Source organism: Oncorhynchus masou, chromosome 32, assembly GCF_036934945.1.
Source record: "Oncorhynchus masou masou isolate Uvic2021 chromosome 32, UVic_Omas_1.1, whole genome shotgun sequence".
Taxonomy (NCBI): Eukaryota; Metazoa; Chordata; class Actinopteri; order Salmoniformes; family Salmonidae; genus Oncorhynchus; species Oncorhynchus masou.
The window spans coordinates 41,787,652-41,812,425 of NC_088243.1; the positions used below are offsets into that span (position 1 = coordinate 41,787,652).

Below are 24,774 nucleotides of genomic sequence, written 5' to 3' on the forward strand. Positions count from 1 at the left end.
ATATACTTGAAAGCCTCCATGAGCTTGCATGAGCGCCACTGCAATTCCACAGAGGATTATGCCGTTAACTGCCTGCCTGACATCCAGCTGAGTCAAAGTGCTCCAAGTCAAAGTTACGCTTTCAACTGACAGGGAACTGAAGACACCGAAGGCAGGGAAACAGACAGATGTACCCAGGCACTATCAAGAAGATCACATCAACTCTGCTTCAGCCACCAACTGTCATTGTTGGGGAAACACCAAACAAATTCCGCTAACGAGAGTTTGATCAGTGCACGGCAGGAGGACGGTCGACCCGCTCATGACACCTGTTCTCACTCTCAGGACGGAGAAGAACAAAGTGAACGGAAGGAGAGACGGAGGGAAAGCAATATAACCTTTGGCCTCTTCCCCAAAACACACTTGGGCTTGTCGGTCCAACTCTGGATGTCTTTTTGAAGGCAATCTTCCTTTGACTTCAGCTTATAGCCTAACAGTTCAACACTGTGACTTAACTTTCCACTTCTCATTCCGACACCATTGCTTGGCAATTTCTACTGTACGTTTTTGGCCTCTTTTATAATCGTCTGCTGATGTGTTGGCCTACTATGCCAAAGAGTGTGACAGCCAGGGTAATAGTGAGCTGGACATTAGGCGCCTGCAGGTTGCTGAGGTCTGCTATTCAGGCACAGTAAATTACCTCAGATTCGTCTTAGCACTTGTAAGGCCAAGATTGTTTTACAGTAGCACAACAGCTAGGGAAGTGGAGAAAAAAAAACAGTGCAACTTTTGCCTCGATGCCAGCTCTGAACTCTTGAGTGACATAGAAATTGAAGCCACAGGGGAGGCTGACGCTGCTAATTCTTTGAGCGTGATTGATGTCTGTTAGCAGGGATTTGGGATTGAAGATGTGGCCCAGGAGGCCTTGTGTACAATATAATAGCAGAGACACCTGTTTCATTGTTGTAGTGTCGTCTGCACTCTGAACGCAGCACCACCACAGTGAGGAGATGGGGGGCTGCCGAACAACCTCCCCCAACCTCTACAGGAATCAGATGACTTTCAGCAGCGCACGCCTCTTTCCCGCCTCGTGTGAATAAATCAGTGCAGAGCAGGGGGAGGTCGGCCCTAAAGAGCCTGTTCTGCCTCGGCCTGATTTGTTTGTTGATCCTGCGTTTGCCTCCCGCAGCTAGCATCCTGAAACCAGCATACCTGAAAGACCTGAAGCTCCATTTGAGATATGAGCTGAGGAGAAGTTGCCTGTTTTGAAGGCATTGCGGGGAGGAAAGTGTTTTCTCCTTTTGCTCAGAGGCTCACATTTGCTAATCCAGAGACTGGACTATCATTCAAGGCATTATCCCTGTGGGGAGACTCAGTGGCTGACCTAATTTTCATGGATCTCGCTGCTGGTTGTTGCAGCTCCAGTTACAAGCCCTCTTTCAGATTTGTTGAGCAAACAACTTTTAGGACATTAAGCAAAATTTCATATTCAATCTTTTGGGTTTAGCTTAAAGCAGTCCATAGAGACTGCTATGTAAAGGGTAACATCCTAGTTAATATATTTAAAGGTCACGCTCCCGACAACGCAGTGTATCTCTGTACATACTGTGTCTCTTCTGTTAGCAGATCTCCCCAGCGTCATCCTTTGATGAATGGCTTGCTTTTGATTCAATTCTCTAGCTGGACTAATATTATGACTGCCATTATAAATTCCAGACATTGGAGAGATCCAAAAGTCAGTTTCCACTATTCTCATGTGCCATAATTAACATACTGGGCCAAGATAGGGGATATTGTTGAACAATCCCCTATTAGGGATTAAATATGGAGATATGCTAGAGCAGTGGTTCCCAAACGGTGGAGCAGTGGTTCCCCAGCTGGGGGGGGGGGGGGGTCCTCCCCAATTTAAAATATATTTACAGTACCAGTCAAAAGTTTGGACACCTACTCATTCCAGGGCTTTCCTTTATTTTTAGTATTTTCTCATCTAAACTATGAAATATCACGTGGATTCATGTAGTTACCGAAAAAGTGTTATACACATCTAAATATATTTTACAAAACAAAATATGAGATTCTTCAAAGTATCCATCCTTTGTCTTGATGACAGCTTTGCGCACTCTTGGCATTCTCTCAACCAGCTTCATGAGGTAGTCACCTGGAATGCATTTCAATTAACAGGTGTGCCTTGTTAAAAGCTAATTTGTGGAATTTCTTTCCTTCTTAATGCGTTCGAGCCAGTCAGTTATGTTGTGACAAGGTAGGGGTGGTATACAGAAGATAGCCCTATTTGGTAGAAGACTAAGTCCATATTATGGCAAGAACAGCTCAAATAAGGAAAGAGAAATGACAATCCATCATTACTTTAAGACATGAAGGTTAGTCAATCCGGAAAATTTCAAGAACTTTGAAAGCTTCTTCAAGTCCAGTCGCAAAAACTATCAAGCGCAATGATGAAACTGACTCTCATGAGGACCGCCACAGGAATGGAAGACCCAGAGTTACCTCTGCTGCAGTGGATAAGTTCATTAGAGTTACCAGCCTCAGAAATTGCAGCCCAAATAAATGCTTCACAGAGTTCAAGTAACAGACACATCTCAACATCAACTGTTCAGAGTGTACTGTGTGAGTCAGGCCTTCATGGTCGAATTGAAAACATTACTAAAGGACACCCATAAGAAGAAGAGACTTGCTTGGGACAAAAAAAAACATGAGCAATGGACATTAGACCTGTAGAAATCTATTATTTGGTCTGATGAGTCCAAATTTGAGATTTTTGGTTCCAACCGCTGTGTCTTTGTGAGACGGATGATCTCTGCATGTGTGGTTCCCACCGTGAAGCACGTGGAGGAGATGTGATGGTGTGGGGGTGCTTTGCTGGTGACACTGTCTGTGATTTATTTAGAATTCAAGGCACACTTAACCAGCATGGCTACCACAGCATTATGCAGTGATACGCCATCCCATCTGGTTTTCGCTTAGTGGGACTATCATTTTCTTTTCAGCAGGACAATGACCCAAAACACACCTCCAGGCCGAGTAAGAGCTATTTGACCAAGAAGGAGAGTGATGGAGTGCTGCATCAGATTACCTGGCCTCCACAATCACCCGACCTTAACCCAATTGAGATGGTTTGGGATGAGTTGGACCACAGAGTGAAGGAACAGCAACCAACAAGTGCTCAGCATATGTGGGAAATCCTTCAAGACTGTTGGAAAAGCATTCCAGGTGGAGCTGGTTGAGAGAATGCCAAGAGTGTGCAAAGCTGTCATCAAGGCAAAGCTGTCATCAAGGCACTTTGAAGAATATAAAATATATTTAGATTTGTTTAACACATTTTTTGTTACTACATGATTCCATATGTGTTATTTAAGGCCCTCAGTCCGGCTTTAAACTAACTCTTGAATGTTGTAATAGTCGTATGCACAATAAGTAGGAGGTACCAGTGACTCGGCCTATAAAAAAAGTGGTCAGATGAAGCAGATGCTAAACTAAAGGATTGTTTTGCTAGCACAAACAGGAAAATGTTCCAGGATTCTTCCATTGGCATTGAGGATTACACCACCTCAGTCATTGGCTTCATCAATAAGTGCATCAATGATGTAGTCCCCACAGTGACTGTATGTACATACTCCAACCAGAAGCAATGGATCACAGGCAATGTTCGCACTGAGCTAAAGGGTAGAGCTTCCACTTTCAAGAAATCCTGCTATGCCCTCCGACGAACTATCAAACAGGCAATACAGGACTAAGATTGAAACGTACTACACCGGCTCCGATGCTCGTTGGATGTGGCAGGGCTTGCAAACTATTACAGGCTACAAAGGGAAGCACATCCGAGAGCTGCCCAGTGACACGAGCCTACCAGACGAGCTAAATAACTTCTATGCTCGCTTCAAGGCAAGTAACACTGAAAAATGCACGAGAGCATCAGCTGTTCCTGACGACTGTGTGATCACGCTCTCTGCAGCCAATGTGAGTAAGACCTTTAAACAGGTCAACATTCACAAGGCCGAAGGGCCAGACAGATTACCAGTACGTACTCTGAGCATGCGCTGACCAACTGGCAAGTGTCTTCACTGACATTTTCAACCTTTCCCTGTTGGAGTCTGTAATACCAACATGTTTCAAGCAGACCACCATAGTCCCTGTGCCCAAGAACACAAAGGTAACCTGCCTAAATGACTACCGACCTGAAGCACTCATGTCTGTAGCCTTGACATTCTTTGAAAGGCTGGTCATGGCTCACATCAATACCATTATCCCAGAAACACTAGATCCACTCCAATTTGCATGCCACACCAACAGATCCACAGATGATTCAATCTCTATTGCACTCGACACTGCCCTTTCCCACCTGGACAAAAGGAACACCTATGTGAGAATGCTATTCATTGACTACAGCTCAGTGTTCAACACCATAGTGCCATAGATACAGAAAACATAGAAATAAAGAAACTAGAATGCCCACCCTAGTCACACCCTGGCCTACCAAAAATAGAGAATAAAAGCCTCTCTATGGCCAGGGCGTGACAAGAACTGCAGGAAGATTTGCTTTAAATCTGCAAAATGTTCTTTGCACCCCATGACAAAATGTGTAGAATTGCAGGAAATAAGCTTTAAACCTTCTAAATTCTCTCCACCAACAAGAGGGGTGTGAACAGTGTGTGTCATGAACAGTGCATGTGCCCATAGAAAAATAGACGTGGCATTTGCACGCGAGCGCAGGGGCGACGCTGGGATGTTTCCCTTTGCTGGAAAGTGGCCCCAAGTGAAAAGGTTTGGGAACCCCTGGTGTAGAAGACATTATCTTCCTCAGCTTTCTTCTCCTTGGGGACCTGTCTGTATCTGGGTTACCTGTGACGCCACAGCAATCAGAGCGTGATGGAATGGGGGGGATGGAGGGACTTCTCAGAGGATGGGTGTTTGAGGACAGATCTGTCCCTTTCTCTTCTCTCAGCCGGGACTCTTGCTCTGAAATCGATACCCCCTCCCTACCCTCAGTCTGTCAGCCTTGCTCCCCTGTGGACACTCAGCAAGGACCTCACCTCATCTCTGTCAGCCTGCCACATCACATCCAGAGCACACTGTATTGACGGCTCCTTCCGGGCCTGAAGCGGGGGTTCATTCACCTGCCTGCCCGCCTGGGTGGCTGGGTGGTTGGGTCACAGTGTGGGGGATAATTGTGGGAGGCAGGAATGGGATGTATGATGGACTGGACACCTTCAAAGATTCTGTCCCTTGGGAGGTGGTGGTGCAAGAGGACAGGGCTTGGTGATGGGCTCCCGAGTGACACAGTGGTCTAAGGCACTGCATCTCAGTGCTAGAGGCGTCACTACAGACCCTGGTTCGATTCCAGGCTGTATCACAACCAGATGTGATTGGGAGTCCCATAGGGCGGTAAATAGGAATTTGTTCTTAACTGACCTGTCTAGTTAAGCAAAGGTTAAATAAAATAAATAAATGTTTGATGGATATGCTATGCTCAGAGATCTCGGTAAGTTAGCATAAAACACAATAGACCTTGCCATGAACTTCACATGGTTTACGTACATTGTCCTGAAGCTCATGTTTTGACAGAAATTGTTTGTTTGGTTGTGAATAATGCCTCAATCAGATAACTGTACAGTATTTAGTCTTAGCTAGGCAATTGTTTTTGTTATACACCCCCCATGCATGCTATGGAAAAGCAGTGTACTGCTTGAATACATTGTAATACACACCAAAAAAGATATCTGCCTTAAAAGCAGGTAGTTATGAAAAGTTGATTGAGGAACTAAGGAACTTAGCAAATTAAATCTTTCAGATGTTAAAGTCTTCTCTACCGGGACGGCTGGTGTTATTTTCCTTGTGTGTGTCATTAATTTGATGGCCTGGTCCAGTGTTTTAATGCCTTCAGGTGTCGTCACTGATTAGGGCCGTAAAAGTAAAGCGTGGCTCGGGTGCGTGCCCAGCACTCTAAGAAGCCTGCTTGCAGAGAGGCTCTGAGGAGGTGTTCCACCACTGTGTGCATTAACAGCCACGCAGACCCGTTTAACAGGGCCTTGAGGTCGTTTATTTTTAAACTGCCACTGGAAGTAGTGAGTCACTGATCAATGAACTCCCTGCTCACCTGGCTTGCACTCCTCTGTTTCATACAAATGCCATTACAGAGTAATAGGAATAACAAAAGCATAGTCTGTGTAGCCTATTTGTGGGCTATGTTTTCAGGATATAGTTTGAATGTGTGTTGCATGCCTAGGCCTATTTATGCAATGTTGTGTGTTTGCCTCCCTGATTCATCCAGTGCATATGGGTCCTTAGGAATCACTTGACAAGTAGGAGTGGGTAGGAGTGGAACTCTTAGCCATGCAATATGATTCATTTTGAGCGATCACAACTGCGGTTTTCCGACATGAATCACCAAATAGGCCTCTCTCGTCTGTGAAGCAGCGAGCAGAGGCCAGGCAGCCCGGCAGATAAGTGGGCCGCCCACTGGAAACGTAACCAGCTTGGAGGGGCATTCATTCACCTGCTCTCCAGCTCCACTGTTTTCTGATCTGAACGACGATACACTCGCTGAGGTAAACAGAAAAATATACGACAGCTTTTTAAAAGCTTCAAGAATGTACGTTTCTAAAATGTTATCCTATCCCTCCCATCGTTGAATGCTTTTTCCTTATCCTTTCATCTCCCTTTTTGTCTTTGTTCTGAAAGGTGACTGCCAATGCTGTGCTCGTTCTTGTCTTTGTTCTGAAAGGTGACTGCCAATGCTGTGTTCGTTCTTGTCTTTGTTCTGAAAGGTGAATGCCAATGCTGTGCTCGTTGTTGTCTTTGTTCTGAAAGGTGACTGCCAATGCTGTGCTCGTTGTTGTCTTTGTTCTAAAAGGTGACTGCCAATGCTGTGCTCGTTGTTGTCTTTGTTCTGAAAGGTGACTGCCAATGCTGTGCTCGTTGTTGTCTTTGTTCTGAAAGGTGACTGCCAATGCTGTGCTCGTTGTTGTCTTTGTTCTGAAAGGTGACTGCCAATGCTTTGTTCTGAAAGCTCCAATGCTTGTTGTCTTTGTTCTGAAAGGTGACTGCCAATGCTGTGCTCGTTCTTGTCTTTGTTCTGAAAGGCGACTGCCAATGCTGTGCTCGTTGTTGTCTTTGCCCATAACTTGTCATTTTTCATTACAGACAATACCTCCCACAAACGTGTATGCCCTCGTTGGTATGACACAATGACAATCACAAAGTGCCTCGGTGACTTTGTAAGCAGGAACACAGACTGTACTAGCCTACATTTTAGCCTTCAATTTCCCTGTCGACCGGAGCATTCCACTATCATTTTCTGTCTTCTGACCTTGTCTTTAACAAAAGAGTCATCGACCAGTAATTTTCTTCACACAATGAAATTGATTTACCCGACTGATTCCGCTCCAGCTGACTAGCCTGTCTGTTTAGTCATGAGAAAGATATGCACAATTACTAATGGATCTAAGGATTTTGTCAGCTAATAGTAACTATGTACTCAGACTATTTCACCCTGCAGTTTCATAGAGAGTAAATTAGCAGGCCAAACTAGTGACATATTCATAGTTTGGATAAGAGGATGTGAAAGAAAAGAGAAACCGGTCTAGCTGCCTCTGTTCGTTTTTATTTGTGAATTCTTTTTAAATCTCGTCGGAGAAATGACACATCTCTGGCAAGTGCATATTGTTCGACTGGGCAAGTGCCCCATAAATAAAGAGAGCTAATTTTGTTGCCTGCGGCAGTGATGTGCAGCCTGACCTTATCAGAAGAGGCTCCATCTGTCTCTCTCCACCATCCTCTGTGACTCACCCACCGTCTCACTCGCTCGCGCCCGGAAAGAAAAAGGCCACCTTTTGCATTGCGGTAGATTTCAATAACCCCTCAACCGAGAAAGGAGAGAAAGAGAAAGAGAGCGAGAAAAAGAGAGAGCAAGCAAACAAGTGTGCAGTGCCTTCCTTTTTCCTGCAACTCCCCTCGCCGCCTCAGTAAGCAGTGGCACCCTCATTCCCCGGCAAATGCAAAATGCAATTTTACCCCCAAAAAGAGAAGGAGAATGAGCGAAGCAGGAGAGAGATATAAAAAATATAAATGAGAGTGCGGGCTCTACCTGAGCTGACAGTGAATTGACGGCCCCTCACCAAACATCCATCAATGACTTTCAGAGGCGTTTTGGGGCGCCGGCGGGGAGAGCTGGAGGCCCAGGCAGGTTGATGGATCACCTACAAACCGCACCACCGTCGCCACGGCGAACTCACTCTCAGAATTGATGAGCCGCAGCTCCTGTCTCTCTCTCTCTCTCCCTACCCCCGTCCCTCTCTCTCCCCTTCCCAATTCCGCTGCCCCTGTGTCAGCAGCACATGGATGCGCCATACTAATAAGGTTAGAGCAGGCATCTTTGTTCCACAGGATGACACCTTATACATGACAGTAGCATAGGTCTCGTCCGCTATTGGCTAGGCCAATCACCTCCACAGGGGGGCTCAACCATGCAACTTCCAAGGGGGAAGCTAAGTTGAGGTTGTAGGATACCGTCCACGGAAGGAAAGGAGTGGACACGGGCACTAGAGGGGAAAAAAAGATAGCAGACAAAATGAGAAGGGGCTTGAAAGAAATGACAGCCTGGAGTGCATCTGACCGCCGGCGCCTTGTTATTACTCCCTTATGTGCACCAGTGGCAGAGAACCTGACAATTCTGGTTTAATAGTGTTACGACGCTACTTCAAGTTTAATACTCTGCCTCAGAGGCTCAGCTTATGACCACCACTGAGGGCAGGATATTGTGTGTAAGTCTGTGTGTGTGTGTGTGTGTGTGTGTGTGTGTGTGTGTGTGTGTGTGTGTGTGTGTGTGTGTGTGTGTGTGTGTGTGTGTGTGTGTGTGTGTGTGTGTGTGTGTGTGTGTGTCAGGGGTCGCGTTAATGTCCCATTTGTAAACGTAGCTCTAAAAGGCTTCTGACAAAAACTTGTGCTTCAGTTAGACTTCTCCACTCGGATGAGAAATCTCTGCGCTCGTCATCAGACCAATCCAATTCCCACATTCACAAACTAGCATTCGATCAATCTACGGCACTCTGACTGATCGCAGAGAGGACGAGGCAATGGTTACTTTTCTCCGGTTGTTTTAGCAACTGACATTTGCAAGATGAACTTCATTCTGGCTACATTCTTTCTATGGTATACATAAGACATCTGATGGCCATGCATCTTGTTTGCAAGCAATACCTTGCTCTTTCAATGTAAGATTTTACTTCTCTGTGGTTGCTAACCAAATAGCGTTGCAATTCTGTCGTCTTCTGATGAAAACAATGCTGTTTTGCAATAGTTTGTGATTGCGGGATGCAATTTGGGGCGCTCCTGCATGTGGGCATTCCTGCATCTGCAGGAACGCCTCCCTCAAGTATGCCATTGGTTCCTGCATGTGGGCTCAACATCTGCATGAACACCCCTCCTCGAACATACATTTACATTACATTTAAGTCATTTAGCAGACACTCTTATACATCCCATTGGTTCCTGCTTATGGGCGCAACATCTACAGGAACTCCCTCCTTGAGAATCCCATTGGTTCCTGCTGGTGTGACACTATTGATAATCTATTTATTTGATTTTATTTGGATTTCCTTTTTACCCCTTTTTCTCCCCAAGTTTGTTATATCCAATTGGTAGCTACAGTCTTGTCTCATCGCTGCATCTTGAGAGCCGTGCGTCCTGAGAGCCGTGCGTCCTCCGAAATACGACCCTGCCAAGCCGTACTGCTCGCTGAACCCGGAAGCCAGCCGCATAACTGCCGACCGTGTCAGCTAGCATGCGCCTTGGCCCGCCACAGGAGTGCGATGGATTGCGATGGGACAAGGACATCCAAACCCTCCCCTAACCCGGATGACGCGGGGCCAATTGTGTGTCGCCTCATGGGTCTCCCTGACGCGGCCGGCTCTGTAGTGACGCCTCAAGCACTGCGATGCATTGGCCTAGACCGCTACGCCCGCTTTTGATATTCTGGATTTTTCCTGAATGTGTATGCGATTAAAATGTGGGTCAAAAGGGAAATAAAAGTATTATCTGAGTTTTTCGTGTCGGTTACGCCATCATTGTAGTATAATTAATGTGCAATGTTTAGGCTTAAAAATGTCTGTGTAATCTCTTGATGTGTTAGATAGCAGATGTTACTGATATTTTTCTATGGTCTGCATTTTGAAAATGGTGTGTGTGTGCGTTTTTGTGTGTGTGTGCGCGCGCGTGCGTCTCTCTCTCATTCTGTATTTTTAGCAGATTGTTAGATCACTGCACTGCCCAGCATCAAGCTATTGCAGTTCTTTGTAGCTCAGTTGGTAGAGCATGGCACTTGTAACGCCAAGGTAGGGGGTTTGATTCCTGGGATTACCCTTATGTGTAATGTATGCCCGCGTGACTGTAAGTTGCTTTGGATAAAAGCGTCTGCTAAATGGTATATATTATTAGCATTTCAATGACCACCTCTCACACCATGAACTGAGGAGATGGAGTGAGATGCACAGTGGGGAGAGAGAGACATTTCAGGCATGTAATATTAAATAAGATCTAAAGGAAAAAGAACATGCTCCAGCAAATGGCCGGTCACCTCCCATCCAGGACAGGAAATTAGCACAGAGCCACAGTGCTCACACCTACATCATGGCTTCTGATATATCACTGCACTTTCACGTTGGGGGCTTAGGCAGGAACGCCATGAATCCCAATTGGGTGCGGGCTCCCGGATCACATCAGGAAGTCAGCAGGTGATAATTTCAGAGCGCCACGATTCCTACTCCAGTCAAAGCCTCCGAGGTACAGTGCAGCCGAGGAACGGGGGGGGGGGGGGGATAACGGGTTTCAGGGTCTGTGCTGTTTTTTTGTGGGGAGGTTTATTAGAATCCCTATTATCCGACGCCGATGCCGGCAGCTAGTCTTCCTCAGATCCGACACATAACGGAAAAGACCTTAGACAAAAATACTTTACAAGTTACATACATATAAAAACATTGACATGGACATTACAACGAGGTTAGATAGGGGAGCTAATATTGCTGTTTCCTTGAGTAATTTCAGAAGGAAGGGAGTTCCATGTGATCATGGCTCTATATAATACTGTGTGTTGCCTTGAATTCGTTCTGGATTTGGGGACTGTGAAGAGACCCTTGATGCCATGTCTAGTGTTTTTGTGGTGGGCCAGAAAAGAATATTAGTTTAGGTCTGGAAGAAAGGGGAATGGGGGTTGGTTGCTGATGACAGTTGAAAGGAGAGGGGAGTTCGGTGAAGGGTACAGTGTGGTGTGCGAGGTGGAATCGACTGCGGTGTCATCACTTTTGACCAAAAAAGCCACCCGGCCCAGTCAATGCAGTCTGGAGTTAATTTTATCCATGGCTATTTTTAGCTGCAAAAAAACATTGTTGCCTTTCAATATAAAACGCAGATGAAATAGTTTCAAACGCATCATTTCTTTATGGTCTGTGTTTTGAAAATGCTAATGCCCTGGTGTGTGTCTGCGTCTGTGTGCCTGAGCGTGCATGTTTGTGTGTGTGCGTTTATCTCCCACCTTCTGTATTTTTAGCAGGGGAAAGGGGGTCAGATTGATATTGCAGAGCACTGCACTGCCCAACGTGAAGTTATTAGCATTTCAATTACCACCTCTTTCGGCCTCTTACACCATGAACTGAGTGGAAGGACTGAGATGCACAGTGGGTGAGAGAAGATTAAGGTTGAAGAGAGACATTCAAGACACATAATATTAAATCAGATCTAAAGGAAAAAAATACTGTTCAATGTGCAAAGAACATGCTCTGAACAGAAACAGAATTAGCAGGTGTTTCCAGCAAATGGCCAGTCACCTCCCGCCTCTCATCTCGGACAGGAAATTAGCACCGAGCCACTGTGCTCACACCTCCTACATCATGGCTTTTGATCTCTCGCAGCACTTTCATGTTTGGGAGCTTAAGCAGAAAGCCATGAATCCCAATCGGTAGCCGGCTCCCGGATCACATCAGGAAGTCGGCAAGTGATAATCTCAGAGCGCCACGATTCCTATTACAGTCAAAGCCCCCGAGGTACAGTGCAGCCGAGGAACGGGGGGGGGTTCTTAGAGTCTGTGCTGTTGTGTTTTTGTTGTGGCCAGAAAAAAAAGATTAGTTTGGTTCTGGAAGCGGGAATGGGGGTTGGATGCTGATGACAGTTGAAAGGAGAGGGGAGTTCACTGAAGGGTACAGTGTGGCGCGCGAGATGGAATCGACTGCGGTGTCATCACTTCTGACCATAAAAGCCGCCTGGCCCAGTCAATGCAGTCTGGAGTTCATTTTCTCCATGGCTATTTTTAGCTGCCGGCAGAGCAGTGCTACCTGGATGTGAAGGCTTTTGTTGCTCCAGGCAGCTGGAGCATCACTGATGGGCCCGTAGGTAGCCTAGTGGCTAAGAGCATTGGGCCAGTAACTGAAAGGTTGCTGGTTTGAATCCCTGAGCTGACTTGCAAGACACTTAACCCTAATTGCTCCTGTAAATCGCTCTGGATAAGAGTGTCTGCTAAAATGTATCTGCATTTTAATGACATTTTACTGTCAGTAAAATGTATCTCCATGGCCGAGGGAACTTCTGTGGAGGGAGGAAGACGGAAGGTTTTGCATTCACTTTGTAACCTAAAAATAAAAGCCTCAAACTGCACTGTGGTGAATGTATCTCAGACTCAAAGGCTTTTATTCATATAAAGAGCAAAACAGTGTTTTAATGATATACTACTATACTACTTTAACCAAGGTATACTACAGTAGGGCCTTTGTAAAAAGTGATGCTCCAGCTGCCTGTTCGCTGCTCTGGCCCCCCAATGGTGGAACAAACTCCCTCACGACGCCAGGACAGCGGAGTCAATCACCACCTTCCGGAGACACCTGAAACCCCACCTCTTCAAGGAATACCTAGGATAGGATAAAGTAATCCTTCTCACCCCCCCCCCCCCCTTAAATGATTTAGATGCACTATTGTAAAGTGGCTGTTCCACTGATGTCAGAAGGTGAATTCACCAATTTGTAAGTCGCTCTGGATAAGAGCGTCTGCTAAATGACTTAAATGTAAATGTTAAATGTAAATGTAAAAAAGAGGAGCATTAAAACATTGCAGGGACATTCTGGCATGCAACATTTTGACCGGAATATCATTTGTGATGGATAATGCAAAACTAGGCTACCCTGCAAATGACCTTCATGCAGATTATTATTTTTCTTGTGCTTTTAAATGCATGGTTCGTCATAGTTGTTTTGCTTGTTTACACCCTCCTGCAGATATGCCAACCGGTGGCTATTAAAGGAGCATTATGTCATATCTTTGTAATGTAGTGGAATGATAGTGTTTCCCACTTTTTTCTGCGACAATTTTTTTTTTTTGGGCCCATACAAAATACCATTCTGAAAATGCAGCCCAAAATGTTTTGTTGTCAAATGGGAAAGTTGCACCCTCCCTCTCTTCCATCAGCATTACTCAGAGGCGTGGGCATCTCGTCCTCGAGCACAACCAACAATAGCAGACTTTGGAAAGCGTCCAACATGTAGAAATTGCTTTGCCATTTCCTGGTTGCTAAAATTGTACACTGTTAGCTCAATTTCAGTTTATGTGATAAAATAAGCAATTGAGAGTGTAGAGAATCATTGCACCATCTAAAATCGCTTTTATATATATATTATATATATATTCAATAATATATATATTCAATAATAAAAAACAATATCATACTTTCAGCTGTTTGAAGCTGGTGGACCAAACTGAAAGTAAGACTTCAGCGCGAGTCTCCACTGTGTTGCGGGGGAGGGGGAGAGTTGTTTATTATGTGTTGTTGCAATTCACCTAGCTTCCTCAAGGGGGAAGCAAAGTTAGACATAGTAGAGCCATACTTGCAAACATAAGCAACCATTTTAAATTTAAACAGTTTATCAAATCTATTTATATAGCCCTTCGCACATCAGCTGATATCTCAAAGTGCTGTACAGAAACCCAGCCTAAAACCCCAAACAGCAAGCAATGCAGGTGTAGAAACATGGTGGCTAGGAAAAACTCCATAGAAAGGCCAAACCTAGGAAGAAACCTAGAGAGGAACCAGGCTATGTGGGGTGGCAAGTCCTCTTCTGGCTGTGCCGGGTGGAGATTATAACAGAATATGGCCAAGATGTTCAAATGTTCATAAATGACCAGCATGGTCGAATAATAATAAGGCAGGACAGTTGAAACTGGAGCAGCAGCACGGTCAGGTGGACTGGGGACAGCAAGGAGTCATGTCAGGTAGTCTGGGGCATGGTCCGAGGGCTCAGGTCCTCCGAGAGAGAGAAAGAAAGAGAGAATTAGAGAGACCATATGTGGGGTGGCCAGTCCTCTTCTGGCTGTGCCGGGTGGAGATTATAACAACATGGCCAAGATTTTCAAATGTTCATAAATGACCAGCATGGTCCTAGGGCTCAGGTCCTCCGAGAGAGAGAAAGAGAGAATTAGAGAACGCACACTTAGATTCACACAGGACACCGAATAGGACAGGAGAAGTACTCCAGATATAACAAACCGAACCTAGCCCCCCGACACAAACTACTGCAGCATAAATACTGGAGGCTGAGACAGGAGGGGTCAGGAGACACTGTGGCCCCATCCGAGGACACCCCCGTCCTAGGCTCAAAATGTGTCAGACAATTAAAATCAATGATTTACTTGCATGTGACAGAACGCTAAATTGTAGCTGGTCCCATCAGATAAAATGCCACACGTAAAGCCCTATGCTAACCTCACCAGGTGGCAGTGATTATGCCCTGGAGCAAGTTCCGCAGGAGCCAATTAAAATGGTCAACGTAGTCGGACGTGTTTCAAAACCTCTTCATGGAAGCGTCCTTAATCTTGCGACAGATCCGGGATCGTAATCATAGCCTCAAACGAATTAGCATTACGGAGCGGGCATAAATACCCCAAGAAATTTTTCCTATTCATGAAAATCGCAAATGAAATGAATTAAATATATTCAAACACAGGCCGTCATTGAAAATAAGAATTTGTTCTTAACTGACTTGCCTAGTAAAATAAAGGTAAAATAAAAAATTAAACAAGCTTAGCCTTTTGTTAACAACACTGTCACCTCAGTTTTTCAAAATAAATCATTTGTGTAAGTTTATCATGGCATAATGCTATGCTAGGCTCTGCTGGCAGCAGGCAACATTTTCACGAAAATAAGAAATGCAACCAAATTAAATCATTTACCTTTGAAGAACTTCAGATGCTTTCACTCAGGAAACTCCCAGTTAGATAGCAAATGTTCCTTTTTTCCAAAAAATATTATTTTTGTAGGCGAAATAGCTCCCGTTTGTTCAGCATGCTTGGCTGAGAAATCGACTGGAAAATGCTACCACTACAACGCCAAACTTTTTTCAAAATTTGCTCCATAATATCGACAGAAACACGGCAAACATTGTTTAGGATCCATCCTCAAGGTGTTTTTAACATATATATTCAATAATATATCCGTCGAGGCGATTGGAAAAATGGCTACCTCAGTATTTTACGCAATATTTTCTGTGGGAGACACCATGTGACCACTTGCTATATATGGTCCCTTACGGCTATTCGGGTGGGCGTCTGTCCATGGTGGCTCCGGCAGCGCAGGAAAGGAGGAAGGCTCTGACAGCGCTAAACAGGCGGGAGACTCCGGCAGCGAAGGAGAGGAGGAAGGCTCTGGCAGCACTGGACAGGCGGGAGACTCCGGCCGCGCTGTAGAGGAGGAAGGCTCTGGCAGCGCTGAACAGGCGGGAGACTCCGGCAGCGCTGTAGAGGTGGAAGACTCTGGCAGCTCTGAACAGGCGGGAGACTCCGGCAGCGCAGGAGTGGAGAAAGGCTCTGGCAGCGCTGAACAGGCGGGAGACTCCGGCAGCGCAGGAGAGGAGGAAGGCTCTGGCAGCGCTGGAGAGGCGAGGCGCACTGTAGGCCTGATGCGTGGTGCTGGCACTGGTGGTATTGGGCCGAGGACACGCACAGGAAGCCTGGTGCGGGGAGCTGCCACCGGAGGACTGGTGGGTGGAGGTGGCACAGGATGGGCTAGACTGTGAAGGCGTACTGGAGATCTTGAGAGCAGGGCTGGCACAGGACGTGCAAGGCTAGGGAGGTGCACAGGAGGCCTGGTGCGTGAGGCTGGCACAATCTTCACCAGCTAACACGCACCTCAGGATGAGTATGAAGCGCTGACCCAGGTGCCATCAAATCCCCGACACGCTCCGTCGGGCGAATTCCATGCTTAAAGCACCAACACAGCAACTCCCTCATTTCTCTCTCCTCCAATTTCCCCATTCACTCCTTCACAGTCTCTGCTTCGCTCACCTCCAACACCGGCTCTGGTTCTGGTCTCCTCCTTGGCTCCTCACGATAAACAGGGGGAGTTGGCTCAGGTCTGACTCCTGACTCTGCCACACTCTCCCTGAGCCCCCCCGCCCCCCCTGACTCTCGGGCTTCCATCCGCGTTGCCGTGCTGCCTCTTCATACCGGCGCCTCTCCGCCTTCACCGCCTCCAGTTCTTCCTTGGGACGGCGATATACTCCAGGCTGTTCCCAGGGTCCTTCTCCGTCAAGGATCTCCTCCCAAGTCCATTTCTCCAAGTAATGCAGCCTCTCCCACTGCTGCTGCTGCTGCTGCTGCTTCTGTTGCTTCTCCTGCTGCTGCTGCTGCTGCCTCTGTTGATTCTCCTGATTCCAGCGCCTCTCCGCATTCGCCGCCTCCAGTTCTTCCTTGGAGCGGCGATATTCTCCAGGCTTTGCCCAGGGTCCTTCTCCGTTTAGGATTTCCTCCCAAGTCCAGAAATCCTTATTTCGTATCTCCTGCTGCCGCTGTTGCTTCTCCTGCTGCTCCTGCCTGTTGACACCCCGCTTGGTCCTGTTGTGGTGGGTGATTCTGTTTCGGCTTTCTTGGTGGGAAGGAGAGCCAAACCAAAATGCGGCGTGTAGATTGCGATCCATGTTTAGTAAACAAACGTAAAACACGAATCAATTACAAACACTACAAAACAAAGAACGTAACGAAAACCGAAACAGCCTATACTGGTGTAAATAAACACAGAACAAGGACATCAGGACACTAAGGACAATCACCCACGAAACACTTAAAGAATATGGCTGCCTAAATATGGTTCCAAATCAGAGACAACGATAAACACCTGCCTCTGATTGAGAACCACTTCAGACAGCCATAGACTTAACTAGAACACCCCACTAAGCTACAATCCCAATACAAACACACCACATACAAAAACCCATGCCACACCCTGACCTGACCAAATAAATGAAGACAAACACAAAATAATTCAACCAGGGTGTGACAGCAGTACAAAGTTTACAGTACTTTTTTTTTGGTGATCAAAAAGGGCTTAGGTAGTGGGCACGTCATCTTGACATTATAGAAATATTTAAAAAATGTTCAACCAATTTCATGTAATTCTACAAATTTGTGCATGGAGCTGAGAGACGTTTTTTGCAGTTTTAAAGCACATTTCCTGCAATTCTACATAATATGCCGTGGAGCAGAGAGAAAGTGTTGCAGTTTTCAAGCTAATTTCCTGCAATTCTATGCATTTTACAACGGCTAATAGTGTGTTACATTTACATTACATTTAAGTCATTTAGCAGACACTCTTATCCAGAGCGACTTACAAATTGGTGAATTCACCTTCTGACATCCAGTGGAACAGCCACTTTACAATAGTGCATCTAAATCATTTAAGGGGGGGGTGAGAAGGATTACTTTATCCTATCCTAGGTATTCCTTGAAGAGGTGGGGTTTCAGGTGTCTCCGGAAGGTGGTGATTGACTCCGCTGTCCTGGCGTCGTGAGGGAGTTTGTTCCACCATTGGGGGCCAGAGCAGCGAACAGTTTTGACTGGGCTGAGCGGGAACTGTACTTCCTCAGTGGTAGGGAGGCGAGCAGGCCAGAGGTGGATGAACGCAGTGCCCTTGTTTGGGTGTAGGGCCTGATCAGAGCCTGGAGGTACTGCGGTGCCGTTCCCCTCACAGCTCCGTAGGCAAGCACCATGGTCTTGTAGCGGATGCGAGCTTCAACTGGAAGCCAGTGGAGAGAGCGGAGGAGCGGGGTGACGTGAGAGAACTTGGGAAGGTTGAACACCAGACGGGCTGCGGCGTTCTGGATGAGTTGTAGGGGTTTAATGGCACAGGCAGGGAGCCCAGCCAACAGCGAGTTGCAGTAATCCAGACGGGAGATGACAAGTGCCTGGATTAGGACCTGCACCGCTTCCTGTGTGAGGCAGGGTCGTACTCTGCGGATGTTGTAGAGCATGAACCTACAGGAACGGGCCACCGCCTTGATGTTAGTTGAGAACGACAGGGTGTTGTCCAGGATCACGCCAAGGTTCTTAGCGCTCTGGGAGGAGGACACAATGGAGTTGTCAACCGTGATGGCGAGATCATGGAACGGGCAGTCCTTCCCCGGGAGGAGGAGCAGCTCCGTCTTGTCGAGGTTCAGCTTGAGGTGGTGATCCGTCATCCACACTGATATGTCTGCCAGACATGCAGAGATGCGATTTGCCACCTGGTCATCAGAAGGGGGAAAGGAGAAGATTAATTGTGTGTCGTCTGCATAGCAATGATAGGAGAGACCATGTGAGGTGATGACAGAGCCAAGTGACTTGGTGTATAGCGAGAATAGGAGAGGGCCTAGAACAGAGCCCTGGGGGACCCCAGTGGTGAGAGCGCGTGGCGAGGAGACAGATTCTGAGAGAGCGAAGGTTGGGACGGCGCGATACCATCCGAGTAGGGGCAGTGTGGGAAGTGTTGGATGAGAGCGAGAGGGAAAAGGATACAAGGTAGTTGTCGGAGACTTGGAGGGGAGTTGCAATGAGGTTAGTGGAAGAACAGCATCTAGTAAAGATGAGGTCGAGCGTATTGCTTGCCTTGTGAGTAGGGGGGGAAGGTGAGAGGGTGAGGTCAAAAGAGGAGAGGAGTGGAAAGAAGGAGGCAGAGAGGAATGAGTCAAAGGTAGACGAGGGGAGGTTAAAGTCGCCCAGGACAGTGAGAGGTGAGCCGTCCTCAGGAAAGGAGCTTATCAAGGCATCAAGCTCATTGATGAACTCTCCGAGGGAACCTGGAGGGCGATAAATGATAAGGATGTTAAGCTTGAAAGGGCTGGTAACTGACAGCATGGAATTCAAAGGAGGCGATAGACAGATGGGTAAGGGGAGAAAGAGAGAATGACCACTTGGGAGAGATGAGGATCCCGGTGCCACCACCCCGCTGACCAGAAGCTCTCGGGGTGTGTAGAACACGTGGGCAGACGAAGAGAGAGCATGTGGGAGTAGCGGTGTTATCTGTGGTGATCCATGTTTCCGTCAGTGCCAAGAAGTCGAGGGACTGGAGGGAGGCATAGGCTGAGATGAACTCTGCCTTGTTGGCCGCAGATCGGCAGTCCCAGAGGCTACCGGAGACCTGGAACTCCACGTGGGTCGTGCGCGCTGGGACCACCAGATTAGGGTGGCCACGGCCACGCGGTGTGGAGCGTTTGTATGGTCTGTGCAGAGAGGAGAGAACAGGGATAGATAGACACATAGTTGACAGGCTACAGAAGAGGCTACGCTAATGCAAAGGAGATTGGAATGACAAGTGGACTACACGTCTCGAATGTTCAGAAAGTTAAGCTTACCTAGCAAGAATCTTATAGACTAAAATGATTGAAATGATACAGTACTGCTGGAGTAGGCTAGCTGGCAGTGGCTGCGTTGTTGACTTTGTAGGCTAGCTGGCAGTGGCTGCGTTGTTGACACTACACCAATCAAGTCGTTCCGTCGAGTGTAATAGTTTCTACAGTGCTGCTATTCGGGGGCTAGCTGGCTAGCTGGCTAGCTAGCAGTGTTGATTACGTTACGTTAAAAGAACGACAATAGCTGGCTAGCTAACCTAGAAAATCGCTCTAGACTACACAATTGTCTTAGATACAAAGACGGCTATGTAGCTAGCTAGCTACGATCAAACAAATCAAACCGTTGTACTGTAATGAAGTGAAATGAAAATGTGATACTACCTGTGGAGCGAAGCGGAATGTTGACCGGGTTGTTGAAGTTCTATTCAGTAGACGTTGGCTAGCTGTTGGCTAGCTAGCTAGCAGTATCTCCTACTTTAAGGACGATAAATAGCTGGCTAGCTAACCTCGGTAAATTAAGATAATCACTCTAAGTCTACACACTCTAAACTACACAATTATCTTGGATACGAAGACAGCAAAGACAGCTATGTAGCTAGCTAACACTACACTAATCGAGTCGTTCAGTTGAGTGTAATAGTTTCTACAGTGCTAGTAGACGGTGGGCGTTAGCTAGCTGCTGGGCAGATAGCAGTGTAGACTACGTTAGGACGACGAAATACGATAATTACGCAATTATCTTTGATACAAAGACGGCTATGTAGCTAGCTAAGAAGAAATTGCTAAGATTAGACAAATCAAACCGTTGTACTATAATGAAATGTAATGAAAAGTTATACTACCTGCGGAAGTGTAGATGCGTCCGCTCGCTCCAACCCGTGTTCTTTTCTACAATGTACGCTAAACGTAGATGTTGTAAGGACCTAATTTATATATTTTTCCATATAAGCATATTGATGTGTGTGAAACAGATAACCAAAAGCATGGAATTTAGTCATATATGCGAAAATGTTCAAATGTATCACAAAAGCAGTAGCTAGTACCCTACTCAAGGATTCGTCAATGCAATATTGGTTGGTACACAACATTTTGTTACAGACCAACAGAACAAAACTTAACCTTGAATTTGTAGGTTTAAAATATCCCTCTAGTGGTCAGGGTTGACCTATTTTAAGAAATGTCATTGGTTGGTAAAGTCTAAGGTCTTTGATAAGCTGGTGAAGCATTTGTTCCAAGATATAATCACTGCCACCTGGTGAGGTTAGCATAGGGCTAACGTGTGCCATGTTATCTGATGGGACCAGCTACTAATGTTATTCATTCAGCAATTCCCTCGCTTAAAAGAAAACAAACACCACCAAACAGATTTATTTTATGCCTCTGCAATCCCATTGTGCATTAGATGCTGTGGGTCCACCGGGACACCATAGGGTGCCTTTTAATAGTCTAAACTCACTTATAACTTACTTCAGGCCCTAGTAGGCTACTACTTTATCCACTCAGCATGCTACCTCTAAGAAAGTTTCTCCCATGTGTATTGTGTATAGCGTGTGATGTGTGGCTCTAAGGAACTACAGTCTTGTCACTGTATGGCAATGTAGTCATATTACACTGTAGTCCCACGACGTTGTTTCTCAATGGAACCGCAGTCTTGTCACTGTCTGGCACTGTATTCATGTTACACTGTAGTCCCATGACACTGTAGTCCAGCACTGAGACGTTGTTTCTCAATGGGCGCTAATCTAAGGATTAATGACAGTGATACATCTGCCAGTCATGTCGTCGGGCCCCACAGATGGCGAGGGATGAGGGACTCAACGCGGGGACTGATTGGCACGACCACGCTTGTCATTCATTACCGGATTCAATTTAAGCTGGAATGAAAAACGACCCTAACCCAAAACGATTCAACTACAAGGCCTATCTCTGCTTGCAGCTGTTACACTAGTCAGTGATGTAATCTAAGGCTAGCTCCCCAGTGTTTGCACTCATTGACTTTGAGTCAGATCTATGGAGTGACATCCACCACAATAACAACAACAATGACGACAGGAGTCCAATTCATTCGCAGCCTGGCACTACATATCCAATATACAGGAACAGTAACATGGTAATAACAATGCCGCTGGCAGAGCCTCGGGCTACGTGGCAGACAGGCTGTGTTTAGCCAGCCCTGAGTGGAGGGAGCAAGGCAGAAGTGTCTCAGAGAATTATATGTAAAAAATAAAAAAAAATAAAAAAGGGCCCCACTACAATGATTCCATTCTGGATTTGAGAAGCACAACTGTCAATTCTGGTTTCGATCAACAGGATTATTTCTCTTTCTCTCTCTCCCTCTCTCTAGGTGGTAGGACCGCCGGCAGCAGGGGCCTTCCGGGAGAGGCCGGCCAAGCCCACGGCGTTCCGCAAGTTCTACGAGCGAGGAGACTTCCCCATCGCTCTGGAGCATGACACCAAGGGCAATCGCATCGCATGGAAGGTAGGATACTGCAAAGCATTCACTAGAGCAGTCTGTTGAGATTGTGCAATATGTGGAGGCTACAGTACAAATTTGTGAATGAGGCGAATTACCCCTATACTGTACAATACTGTATGCAATTCATCATGTTCATCATTAGAGGGATCTACCTTTATGCTCAGCCTAAAATCTCAGCAGCGTATAGGCCTACAGTAGGTGATCACATGCACTCACACACCACCTTAATGTAGGAGGCCACACAGTGTTGTTCACATGGAAACACTGGTGCCATAGTAGGTATTATTATGTTGTCAATGCTCTATATGATATGTGATGTGTGTCGGTGTCATCTGCGATGTTATCATCCATTGTGGAACACAAAGGAACGTTTGCAATGTACACATGAAGTCACGGTGGGTCACGATCAATGTTCTGCTTGTCCTCGGATATTGCCTGTGAGGACTATAGCCCAGACAGACCTATCTCAGTGTTTCTGCGTCTATGTCAGAATGTGTGTACCTGCTGCAGTCAGAAAGACTCAGTCGTGCAGCGTTCAACACATCAGTTAGCCCAGCAGTGAGATTGCTCCTCCTTATATTAACCATGCTGGTTTATTATAGCCTCACAGCGCTGCGAGATTTTCCAGAACTTCTGAGTCGGAGTCGTCATCACCCACTGCACTTAATGACATTTAGAAACGTAAGCAAGGCAAAATGAATCAAAGCAAATAGGCTTTTTCTTCCTCCTTCAAAAGAGAGAGGTGACACACTCTTTCCTGTCTCCTGGTGAAAACATTGTGAAAGCATCTGCATGAATTAGTCATGTACAGTGTTCAAATGAATACTGTGTGGTGGATGGTGAGCTTTTACCCCAATAATGGCTTTCTTTGTGCTCTTATGAAAAAGCTCTCAGCAAAACGGGAATTGGTGTATAAAATTTGTGCAGCTGTTATGGTTATTGATTTCACCCATGCACACGTGTAACCGATTTCTCCTAATTCTCCCTGTCAGACTACTTCATTACTCCCCCACTGTGTGAAACATCTTGGAGGGATGACTGTTCATGTGTGTATAGCACACTGCAGCGAGCCTAGTCAAGCATGCGTTTGTGTTCTAAACTAGCATGCGATCCACCACGCATCCGTTTTGGTAGATTTTTTTTCTTCATAATTCCGGATGAATTCACCCCCCAGTGTTTTCATCCTCTCCTCTACTTTTAAAATCACTTCAAATAGAGTAGATGCCGGGCAGTGTAGTGGTTTGATAGTGGATAGTGAAAGTGGGGGCCTAGTCGATGATTGGAGCGAGCGCAGGGGCCACTGTGTGTTTGCACTGGGCAGCACTTGGGGCAGAGGTTCAAGGCTGGGGCTCTGGACCAATCTTGGCTGGAGAGTTGGCTATAGGAAGAAAAAAAGAAAACAGGAAATAGCCAGAAAAAAATAACTAAATTGTGTTGATTTAATTTGGCCTGAGTGCACAATCCGAGTGTGTGTTTACTGTGTTTGTGTGTGTAGAGGAGTGTGTGTGCCTGAGGTCAAGAGTTCACAGTCCCTGCCGGCTCTGTGTGTGTGTGTGTTTACGTGTGCGCTAGAGAGGGAGCAGGAGAGTGGTAAATGTCCTCATGATGGAATGCCTCTTAAATTGACCGTGAAATAGCCACAAACAGCATGTTTACTCCAATAAGTCAATCAAATGAATATCAGTGGTAACATACAGTGTAGGTGTCCTATTCAGTATGTGTGTTTGTCACCACCCCCCTGCAGCACCACACGTCGGGTAGAAAGCCTCCCTTTTCTCCCCTCCCCTTTTCTCTTCTCTTATCCAGTCATCCCCCTGTCTGTGCGGTAGGGAGCAACAGCGCATGGCTCTTCCTCCTCTTCTATGGAGTCAGTCTCTTATGTCTTTCACAATCCCCCACCCTCTCCCACTCTACTTCATCATATGGATGGGCACTGGAAATGGTTTCGGCATTCAAATAATATCACAATATTTTTTGGGATATCCGGATTGTTGAAATGCATGTTTTGTTCAATTCAATGGAGACTTGCTCATGTGACGAGAGAGAGAGAGAGAGAGAGAGAGAGAGAGAGAGAGAGAGAGAGAGAGAGAGAGAGAGAGAGAGAGCGCGCTGCGCACTGTTTGTTTTAGCAGAAGGATGGGGGAGGGGCAGGTGTGTGAGAGAGAGAAAGAGAACCAAACCCGACTCCCGCTAGTCTAGGAAGATACAAAGAAGGAACTGTCAGATTGCGTCACAATACCCCCGAATTTGCCACACTGGGAGCCAAATTTGAAGTGGAATACATTGAATACATGGAGCATTAAACACAATTGAAATGTATTTTCGGAAGGGCTGTGGTCACCATTAATGTAATACATTAACTACTAAGGGGAGCTATTTCATAGTTTTTTCACAGGTGCATACTTTTTTCACTGGTACATTATTTTCCCATTTCAGTATAGCTACCCTATGCTTGGCGTGACAGTTATGGGAAGGGCAGACCGTCCGATATGCCCTGAAATATTTTGATATGCAACCTGGAATAAAAATGTAAGAGGACTAGTGCTCCTATTTAAACAAATCTCACATCTGTGCAGTTTGCGAGCAATGGTGTTATGCTACATTGTATCATTGTTTCTTCTTCAGAGCTCGCTGGTGAGCAACAACGAATGTAACTTCACAGAGACAAACACG

The 24,774-nt window shown here is 46.2% G+C and overlaps 1 protein-coding gene across 2 annotated transcripts in view; it reads left to right on the top strand.

The window, feature by feature from the left end:
- Positions 1 to 24,774, top strand: part of LOC135526084 (parkin coregulated gene protein) — a 239,007-nt gene that overhangs the window by 16,542 nt on the left and 197,691 nt on the right. Inside the window, exons 2-3 of one of the 2 annotated variants that reach the window (XM_064954176.1) lie at positions 21,970 to 21,989; positions 22,047 to 22,104. In XM_064954176.1, coding sequence (XP_064810248.1) covers positions 21,970 to 21,989; positions 22,047 to 22,104 — 78 coding nt within the window. Of the gene's footprint in view, positions 1 to 21,969; positions 22,105 to 24,774 lie in introns of both variants that reach the window. The other variant, XM_064954175.1, reaches the window with a different exon arrangement.